Source organism: Ursus maritimus, unplaced genomic scaffold, assembly GCF_017311325.1.
Source record: "Ursus maritimus isolate PB19 unplaced genomic scaffold, ASM1731132v1 scaffold_24, whole genome shotgun sequence".
NCBI lineage: Eukaryota > Metazoa > Chordata > Mammalia > Carnivora > Ursidae > Ursus > Ursus maritimus.
In genome coordinates, this window is record NW_024424897.1 from 31,525,604 (window position 1) to 31,535,935 (window position 10,332).

The 10,332-nt window shown below is 51.8% G+C and overlaps 1 protein-coding gene across 1 annotated transcript; it reads left to right on the forward strand.

Annotated features, from left to right (window-relative positions):
- Positions 1-2,101: 2,101 nt before the first annotated feature.
- Positions 2,102-9,311, forward strand: DYNLL2 (dynein light chain LC8-type 2). The gene is made up of 3 exons (XM_040640892.1): positions 2,102-2,289; positions 5,157-5,295; positions 7,202-9,311. The coding sequence occupies exons 2-3, from the start codon at positions 5,164-5,166 to the stop codon at positions 7,337-7,339; spliced, it is 270 nt and encodes an 89-aa protein (XP_040496826.1). The 5' UTR covers positions 2,102-2,289; positions 5,157-5,163; the 3' UTR covers positions 7,340-9,311.
- The last annotated feature ends 1,021 nt before the right edge of the window (positions 9,312-10,332 follow it).

Below are 10,332 nucleotides of genomic sequence, written 5' to 3' on the forward strand. Positions count from 1 at the left end.
ACTATTATTAGCAAGTCCTCCTGATACCCCAGAGCTTTAGGTCTTTCTCACACATATTTCTCACACAGACTGACACCCACATTTCTTAAAAGTCAAAGCCTTCATTCTGACTCCTATTAGTTGTTCTCTGTGCCCTTACCTCCACCCCAGCACATCCCAGGACTGGGAATGACCAAACACTTGCAGTACTCTACTCTAGGCAATGGGGCCAGGGAAAGGGAGGATTTATATGCCAGCAGTATGGCCTTGGAAGTGACCATTATGCACGCTTGAAAAAAAGGATGCATCTTTTGGGTGAACACTGGCCTGTACCAGGGCACACAGTTTAGCAAGTGGAGTGCAGGCTGTATTTTAGCCCTCACTTGCTCTTTAGGCTGAATGTCATTGTATAGTGAACAACCTGCACAACCGTATATGGCAGTTCTGACCTTCAGGCCATAGAAGGGGCTGGAAGCAAATGACCTTTGGAGAAAGAGGGTACAAGCTCTCTTCCCAGTAGTCCATGAAATCAGCTCTCCACAAGCCCTAAGGTGATCAAGTATCCTTCATCTCCTCCCTCTCTGCCCACACGTGCCCCGCCCCCCATTCATTCACACAGAGGCTGACATCAGAATACCCTGGTCTAGAGGGGATACACCAGGCGTTGTCTGTTTCTCTGGGATGCCGACGGAGGCTGGGAGATGACAGAGCTGAGGAAAGCAGAAGTGGGAGGGCATGATTTTCCAGGTTTCCCCGGACACACAATGAGTATCAAATTATGATGCTCCACACCAGAGCAGACCACGGCCAGAGCACGTCCCACTTCCTGACCAAGGTTTGGGGCAATGAAGGGAGAATGATGGGAAGGGGAGCTTCTTAATCAAATGCGTGGCTCCCTATAAAGATTCTCACCAGCCCTTTAGGTAGACACTTTCTTTGTGAAACAGAGAAGAAAAAGGCAGACATTTCCTGTTCTCTGGAGGTGGGTGGGGTCGAGTGGAGGGCAGGCGCTCTCCCAAAGTTCACAGGCATTTACACACATTCCCACAGATAGCCTCTTCAGCCACCAGAGCGGCCGCTGCCTAGCAGCAAGACCAGGCCTGAGCTGCGGCGATCTGGTGAGGCCTCTGAGCCCTCTGCGCTTTGGTTCTCTCCTCTGTGAGGTGAGGAATATGGATGGGCTGAATTAGAAGTCTCCTGGCAGCTCTGCCAGACTACGGTTCGCACCTCTCGGGGCTTCTCTGCACTCCCCGTCCGGTCTTGACCGACCAGAAATGGCTTACTCTCACCTCTACCGCAAGAGCCTGGGTGCCAAAGACCAACCTCCCTTCTCACAACTGTGCACAGGGTCTGCCTCCATATTGCTCTTGATGATAAACTGCAGCTGGGGCTCCAGCTGGGAGTTGAGGTCCTGTGGCCTTGAGAGTCGGGAACAAAGGCTGAGCTGCTGTGGGGAAGGGACTTTTCCTGAATGTAAGGGGAGGGGCCCTAGCCCTGGGGCTGTTTATGCCGTTACCTCTCCGTAGAACTGGCTGTTCCTCTCCTTCCTACAGATTTGGGGGGAGGGAAGGGGTGTCCTGTCTTTTCCTCTGAGGCTGATGACTTCACCTCCTTTCCCTTCCTCTTCCTTAGGTTAGGATCTCTACCCCTTCCTCATCATGCTCCCTGGGTCTGAAATCTCCATCCCTCTCTCTCCCTTTATTCTTCTTGGGATTGGGGTCTTTACACCCCTCCCTCTCGCTAAGCCTCGCCTCCTTATTCCTTTTTAGGCCTGGCCTCCTAGCCCAGGGTGGAGGGGTCTGCATTCTTCCTCTCCTTTCTCTTCTTAAGGCCACCTCTCCCTCCCCCCACCCTTTCCAGCTCCCCCTCCCTCCGCCCCGAGGCATTGTGGGAGGAAACAAGATGTGGGGCGAGAGCGGCGCGGGGAGAAGCCCGCAGTGCGGGGCCGGGCGGGCGCAGCCAATGGGGAGCGTGGACGGCGGCGCGCGCGGCGGAGGGGCGGGGGCGGGGCGCTATTTCAGGGGGGGCCGCGCGTCGGCAGTGCTCAGCGGCAGAGCGGAGCGGAGCAGCGAGGCGCCAGCGAGGAGCAGGCGGGCGGGCCGGCGGGCGCGAGGCGGAGCGCGGGCGGCCGGGGAAGCTCGAAGGGCGGACGGCGGCAGCGAGCGATCGGCCCGGGGCCGCGGGACCCGGAGACCGCGGCGGCGGCGGCTGCTGCTGCAGGAGGAGCCGAGGGGACACCGCCCCTGCCCGCGCCCTGCCTCAGGCCATCCCTGCTCCCCCGGGGCCCCGCGCGGACTAGCCTGCGTGAAGGTGAGCGGTGGCTGGGGGCGTCCCCGGGGCGGCGGGCCGCGCCCGTCGCGTGCAGCCCCACGCGCGGGGCCCAGCCCCGAGGCCTGGAGCAGAGCTGGCCTCGGCATGACGCCCTCGGCGCCCCTCCTTCCCGCGGCTGCGCCACCCTGTGCCCTCGCGACCCTCGGGCGAGGCTGGAGGCCCCGGGCTGCGGAGGTGCGGCTCCCCGCCTCCTCCCCGCACCCCCCCTCGGGAGTCTCCCTGCGTTGCGTGGAGGCCTCTGGTGTTTGGGGCCGAGGGAGAGGGGGTGGAGAGGGCTCGGGCGTGACGCGGCGCCTCCTGCCGCCGCCACCCTCTGGGGCGTCCTTCCTGCAGCGAGGACGCCCAGTCACTCCGGCGCTGCTCCAGGCCGGGCGGGGGAGGGCGGCTGACCGGCCGGGCGGAGGTTGGGGGGAGGATGCTTTCTCATGCCCCAGGTGCTGGCCTTTGGGGGCCGCAGCTCTCTGGAGGATGGCATGGTGGAGGGATAAGCCTGGAGATCTCAAGGGAGGGAATACCAGCATTTGTGTGTGTTGGTGGCTGGGGGGGGGCGGGGGGTCCAGCTCTTTCGGAGACTTGGCCTTTCCAATCGCAAAACCGGGGATAGGGGATGGGGAGCTGTCCTGGAGTGCCCTCTTCGCTTTTCCAAGGAGCCTCCTGCTTTTGACAGAGGCAGCTGGCCTGGGGCCCTGTGGTCATCTTTCTGTCCGGAGGCCCAGGTCCCTTGCTTTTTTTCCCCAGGAGGGAGGTGGGTAGGCCGGGCACCTCCCTGTCCTTTTCTCACTGGCACCTTGGACAGGGCAGGTTGGGGCTAGGCCTCACCCCTCAGACGCCTGGGGGGCCGGGGGTGAAGAATCGTAGCATTGTAGTCACAAGACCAACGTTATGTAACTGCAGGCTCTCTGCTACTAGAGAGTAAGGTGGCTTTTAATTACTGTGACAAAGTTGTTCCTTTGGACTTTGGGGATGAGGCCGTGGAGCAGGTGAGCTTGCTGGGAAAACCGTTGCCAATTTCGTGCTTTAACTTCAGTCTCTAACCAGGCCCCACCCCCACCCTTGCGTTTGTAAACAGTGCCCCCTTCTGAGTGGTAACCTGGAATAGGCCACCAGGTGACACTAGTTTTCATCAAATATAAAGAGTCTTATAATAATCAGAACATTCTTCCCCTGCTGCTGTTGTATATCTCCTCAAACTTATCGAAGTTGCCCCATTTATTTTATTTCAACCATTGGTTTTTAAAATGAAGATGTTGATTTGCCCAAGGTCATGTAGCAAGTCAGGCCTTGAACAGGGTTCTCCTGACCTTTTCCTCAGCACCTGATGGTGCTCACATACTCCTTGAAGCTCTGACTTTTCCTCACAGGGGTGTGGGGTCAGATTTTGCTGGTCCACTAACCCTTTCCTCTGCCATTCTCTGCTGAAATAGAACCAGCCCTGCTTAGTTTGAGGTGCCTTGGGTGCGGTCAAGGGCTGTGTGGCTGGCAACTGGCATTTATGCTTTCTTTGCATCTGGTGCAGGCTAAAGGAGTAATCATGAGTTCTGCTTTCCCTTTCAGTCCACCCAGCACACAGGCTAGTGTGGACGCAGAGATCAAGGTGGCCTGGAATGATACCAAGGATCTCTCCTTGAGCAGGCAGGCCTCCTGTGTAGCCTTAATATCAGATGGGGTTGGAATGACGACATCTTTTGTCTACTGGGCTGGGTGACAGAGTCCTCTTTTTTTGGGGGGTGTGGGGGATCAGTGTGATGGGACTGTGGTCAAGGACAGAGGATTGGTTTTTGCAGCTCACCTCCTCTGTTCTTGCAAAGCATTCACATGCTATAGACTGCCAGGCAGATTCTGACCAGCCTTTTTGGGATTCCTGCCATCCCAGGAATAGCCCATGCAAGGTCTACCCCAGAATTCTGGTTGCTGTAGGATGAATACCATGCCTTAATTAGCAGAAATATTAGGGCTATTAAAGTAATAATTCCTCACCTTTTGTTATCTCTGTCACTGCAGGGCATTGACAACCTTTTTCTGTGAAAGGCCAGATAGTAAATATTTTAGGCTTTACAGGCCATGCATTGTTTTGCAACTACTCAACTCTGTCGTTGTTGCCTGTTCCTGTAAAACTTTGTTTACAGAAACAGGTGGTAGGCTGAATCTGGCCAACAGACCCCAGTGTAGACAGTCCTTGTTTGTAAGTGTTCGCTTATAACCTTAATTAATCCTTATAACAACCCCTGATCAAGAGCGATCCTCATTGCTAAAACGGAAGTAATGAATGCAGTAAGGCTGAGCGACTTGCCCAAGACTACAGGAGTTCATAGTCAGGACCAGAAGTCAGGTCTACTGATTCCTAGTCCATCTTCTACTCTGTTACCAATGATGCAGTAATGGTCATTAAATGAAGGGCTTATTGTGTTCAGGTGTTAATGCCACCTGGTTTGCCCTCAGTAACTCTGAAGTCTCCATTTCAAGATGATGGTATGAAAGCACAAAGGTTAAGTAACTTGCCCAAGGACAAAGCTAGTTGGTGATATATTGTAGTATCTTGGCAATTGGTGCTATTCAAAATATCAGAAATAGATAAATTTAGAGTTGGAAAAAACTTATTTTACAAATGATAAAAATTGATGGCTTATTATGTCTCTTTTCCTATCCACCTTCTATTTCCCATGTTTGGGGACCAGGTCTTTGCTAAAAGCTTAGGACCTCCCTCTTCTAATAATGCCTTGTGTCTGTGTTTTCTGTTGTTATCGCCTTCTGTGCTCTGTTCTCCCACTGAGGCTCCACACTCAGCTGCTGATGTTCATTGCTCAGAGCATGGGGTTGTCAGCTTCACCTCTCTACTTCTTCTGCAGTGTCACGATGTCTGACCGGAAGGCAGTGATCAAGAATGCAGACATGTCTGAGGACATGCAACAGGATGCTGTTGACTGCGCCACGCAGGCTATGGAGAAGTACAACATAGAGAAGGACATTGCTGCCTATATCAAGAAGGTGCGTCAGAGAACTATGGCTGTTGGCTAGGGGTAGGGATGGAGATCTGAACTGGGGACTTAGGAAAGGAGGTATATCCCATGCAAACAAAACCCAGGAGCTTGCAAAGCAGACAAATTAGGGAGTGATTCTCGCCAAAGCATTCACCTTAGGAGTTCTTAATAGGAACTCTTCTGAGGTGTGCTTATGTGTGTGTCTGTATGTGTGTTTACAGAAAATTATGTGACTATAAGGCATTGGGGAGAGAAGCTTAGGATCAAATGTAACTGGCTCAATTCAGAACTATTCAAAATGTAGATCAAGGATAAACAGATAATGTAAGATCATATACAAGTTTTTCAAGGAACTATATCATTTAAAGTAGGATATCCGTGTAATAATCCCTATCATATAGGAGGTTTCCTTTCCTTTCTCTTAAAAAGGACTCAGGTACTGTATCTCCTTCTCCCCACTTTCTTAAGAAGAGGGTGGGCTTGAATATATAATTTGCTAAAAATGGATGAGCAATATTGGGGTGTAGGTTTAGTCCCTGAAAAGTCCCTCAGTGAATGGGTGAATGAATATGGTTAACATAGGAAGCAGCTGAACTAGAAGTGAGAAGTGGTAGCCAGGGCCTCTGATTCCCAGTCAGAATCCATGTCTACTAGTGGCATAATCCCAGTCTTTGATGTTTTCAGCTCTAGTATCCCAAAAGGGATGCCTAAGCTTAGTGATGTTCTGGTCCATAGAAGTGGTAGGGCATCCTTAAGTTTTACAGACTTCTGCTTTCCTACTTAGGCAGGGTGGGTTGAGAAGAGGAAACTCTGGAGTCCTGAGAGAATATCTGTATAAGGAGCCAGTGGGTGAAGAGGCAGCTGGGAGTGCTGGCTCCTTGCTGAACGATGGCCTTTTCTGTCCTGTACAGGGAGAGGATCCAGAATCATGGACTCTGAGTCAGGAGAATCCTTAGATTATATATGGCCTAGCTTCTTTGTTTTGCTGTTGGGAAAATGAGGCCCAGGGAAGTGACTATGCCTCTCCTATGTTACAGAGTCTTGAGAATCAGCATTAAGGCTGGATTTGGTGACCCATCCCCTTTCTACTGTTCCCTAATACCTCTTGGAGTCCCTTGGTATAGGGGGCTGTGAGGAGGCCACACAAATTGTATGTCGATCACCTGGGGGACAGTCCCAGGGTTGGCAGCTTTGCTGGGTCCATGGTGGAGGGCTGTTGCATGGCAGGGTGCATCTACTGAGCCATCTGTTTCCTCCTGGATCTTTGGAGTGACAGGGAACCGCCTGTCTGATTAGGTCACAAGGATTTCCTAGGTTGCTTTGATGCCCCTGAGAGAAGTGAGGGAATTGCCTTGATCTCATGGCCTATGTCCTTGTTCTGCTGCTTATAGCCCACACAGTACCTGGCACACAAGAGTGCCTGTAATGTGGACTTACAAAGAACTGCTTCCTGGTACTCCTGACGTTTGGCTCTAGTGTCTTGGTTCTTGGCATTTGGAAATGCTGCTTAGTAATGTGAGAGGCAGCAGGTGGCAAGTCAGGGAGTCTTGTTCCTCCTCTGCTTTCCTCATGCTGTGTGACACTGGAGTGGTCTCTTATGCCCTGAGCTTCCCTGACTTCTTTGCTAGAGTCACAGGGTGGGCTACGGAGTGGGGTAGCTAGGAGGAGGAGGAGAGATGATCAGGGCATAAAGTGCCAGAGAGAAATAATGGAGCCTGTGCGGTGTTCCATTATTAATGAAGGAAGGAGTGTCCTAGCCAGCCTTAACCTGAGCTCCTGAGGTTTGGGGAGCTGGGGCTGTGGGCTAGGGGTGGGGAGTGGGGCAGTGCTAACTAAATCAGATTCCCATTCTGATTTCTCCTCTTCCAGCTGTCCTAATCACTTTTCTTCTCTCCCTTTTATTCTTTTTTTAGGAATTTGACAAGAAATATAACCCTACCTGGCATTGTATCGTGGGCCGAAATTTTGGCAGCTATGTTACACACGAGACAAAGCACTTCATCTATTTTTACTTGGGTCAAGTTGCAATCCTCCTCTTCAAGTCAGGCTAGGTGGCCGCAGTGAAGGTGTCAGTGGCGGCGGCAGCGATGGCAAGCAGGCGGCGTTGCTGGGACTGTTTTGCACTGGGGCCAGCATCAGGATGTCCTCTCCAATGGCTGTGCTACTGCATGGACTGTATACTCGATTTCATGTGTATGTCGCAGTAAACAAAACCAAACTTCTTTCTGTTTAGTTGCCTGGGGAAGAAGGCTGCTTTATGTTTATTTTTCAAGACTTTAAAATTTTTTCTTTGGTTGTATTGCACTAGGAAATCTCTCCCACCCCTCCCTCTTCTCTTTCTCTCCCTACATAAAATTAAAAAAAAAAAAAAAAAAAGCCCTCAACAAAGCCTGTAAGACTAGGAAGGCTGGGGGAGAGCAGTCGGTTTCTGGAGGCGGAACTCAGACTGTGCAGCCACCTCCTCCTGGTGGTGGGCGCTGCTTTGGGAGAGCTGGGGAGGCTGCAGGGGGCAGCATAAGGATTGGCAAGGAGAGAGGGATAGGAAGGAGGCTAGGGGGATTGATCTAGTACCAGGGAGAATATTCCACTGAACTGTGATTCCACGGCTTGGGGCAGAGGGTGGGGTGGGGGGTGGATTCTTTGAGGGGCCCTGAGACGTGTTTGTCTGTGGTGTGTGGGAGTGGGGAGCAGACTTGTCTTGCTGTCTTTGTCAGAAGAGTTTCTAAGTAAGGGCTGTGTCTTTGTGGATTACCTTCTTTTATTCTTCTGCCAGAGCTCATGCTAGGAGGATGTTGGGGGTAGGATTAGCTTGATTTTTCTTCTATTCATTCTTCTCTCCTTCTGTCTGCTCCCTGCTTAGCCCTCGGTTTTCTCATTCCTCTGGAGTTCTCTTAGAGCAGCCCCTGTTAGTTGGCTGGCAAGGGAATTTCTGGTGACTATAGTTCCTTAGTTAAGTCGTAGCAATCAAACCAAATCAATGTCTCCCTTGATTCTCCTCTGTGTATATGTGTGTGTATGTATGTGTGTGTCTTGGTTTCGGGTAGAGGGGAGGGAGGGGCAGGACAGTGTGGAATCTCTAGGGTGTATGGGTAGATAGGCTACATGGTTAGTTCTAATTGGGCCTTTATGTTAAAAACCTCTAGGGGGTGTTTGTTTTGGGGGTGAAGACAGTTGTCAACCCCCCCCCCAGGCCATCGGGCCCAGATACTGCTTGCCCTATGGCTGTCTGCTCCCCAGAAGGCTTTGGGGGATAGCCCGCAAGGAGATGGCCATGATGCCATCTGCCCTGGAACTGGTTCTTAGTGGAGAGGAAAAGTGACTTTGTGGGTGGTTGCAGCCCTTGTGGGAGGTGGCGATGGAAGTGGTAAAGGGCTGCAAGGACCTTTGAGGGAACTTTGGAGGGGATTAGTCTTGCAGTGGTAAAGCCAGGTATCAGGAGATGGAGCAGGGCCGCTAGTGGAAGGAGATTCCAAGGAGAGTGCAGGGGGGAATCTTGTCTGTTGATCAAACAGGGATGTGGGGGTGGGGGGAGTCGTTGCTGACTGAGCTGCTGATTCTTGTAAATCGCATTTAAAACTCATGTGTAGGGTTGACACTGTGGGAGGGGGGTGGTTGGGATCCAGCTCATTCTTTTTTCTTTTTTCTTTTTTTTTTTTTTTTTTTGTCCAAGTCCATCTTTGGGGCTGGTGGGGAGGCAGGAGAATTCCCCCTCCCCAAGCCTTTAGTGTGTGCCGAGCTTTCTTTTTGATGCTGACAGGGGAGGGTGGGTACTGGGATGATGAGTGAGTTCCCTATATCAAACCCTTCAGTGGGCACAAGATTGAGTGCTTGGTTTTAGGTTTTATTTTTTTATGAATGTCCAAATCTGTGTTTCCCCCTGCCTTCCCAGACTCGTGTGGCCAGTTGGAAATGTCTGGTTTGTGTTCATCTCTCACTCATTTCTGGAGCAGGGGCTGAGACCCCACCACATCTCCTGTGCTCTGCATCCATGCCTCTTTTGGACATTAAAGGTCGATTGATGCACTTCTGAGCTGTTTGGGGTTTTTTTGCGGGGGAGGGTGGGCAAAAGGGTTGCCCTGGTGACAGGGTTGCCACACATGGGTGGGTGTAGAGGGTATCTAGGGTGGAGTAGAATGGGGACTGAAGAGAAGACCAGGTAAAGAGAAACTGATTGGCCTGAATCAGTTCTTAGTTGTAGGGTCTAGTCTCAGGCCCCTTAATTGGGGGGGAAATGAACGAGCAGTACTCACCCACAAGGCTTTCTAGGTCCCTTGATGGAGATGGCCAGGTGAGCCACATTTGGGGTCTTTGGTATAGTACATGTTGCCTTCCCTGTTTCCAGCCCCAGGTCCAGATGGCAGTTTTCCAGCTGCTGTCTTGGACCTGGAGGAGCTTAGCTTCTTGGAACCTTTGGCCAAGCCCTCCTATGGCCAAGGCGCTCCTAGCCCTCCTCCTCCTCCTCCTCCTGTGCTTCCCTGAGGCCTGGGCAGCCAAGTCCGCTCTGGCCACTTACAAATGGAAAAGTGAGGGATCTTTAAAAAGGTGGAAACACTCCTGGTGGGACCTGAGTGATTGTCTGCCTCCTGCATTATTCTGGTTGTCCCACTTGGGGCGCCTGCCCCCACACACCTGAAGAGGTGGGCAATGCTTCTGAGAGTATCTGCCCAACCCCTGATGCCAAGCAGTTGTTACAGTCCTTGTGGAAGTGTCAGCGAGCAGAGGTGTTTATATGCCTTTCCATTGCCACTTCCTCCAAAACACCTGCGTTTCTGTGTACTTGAGCCTAGGATGCTGTGACACAGAGCAAGATAAATTCTTGTGCTTCCATGGTGTACATAGTCTAATGAGGTGGAGCAGGCCTACACATTGATAAGCTTTTTCCAATACTGATAAATGTTCCATCAAGCAAATAAACTGGGTAATGACCTATTGATTGTTGGAGGTAGGTAGATTGAATTTCTTCAGGTGGGAAGTTGGTGGGCTCGATCTTGGAGAGGGTTCTACCTCTGGGGCAGTGAGGTCCTAAGGGACTCTACAACCCCAA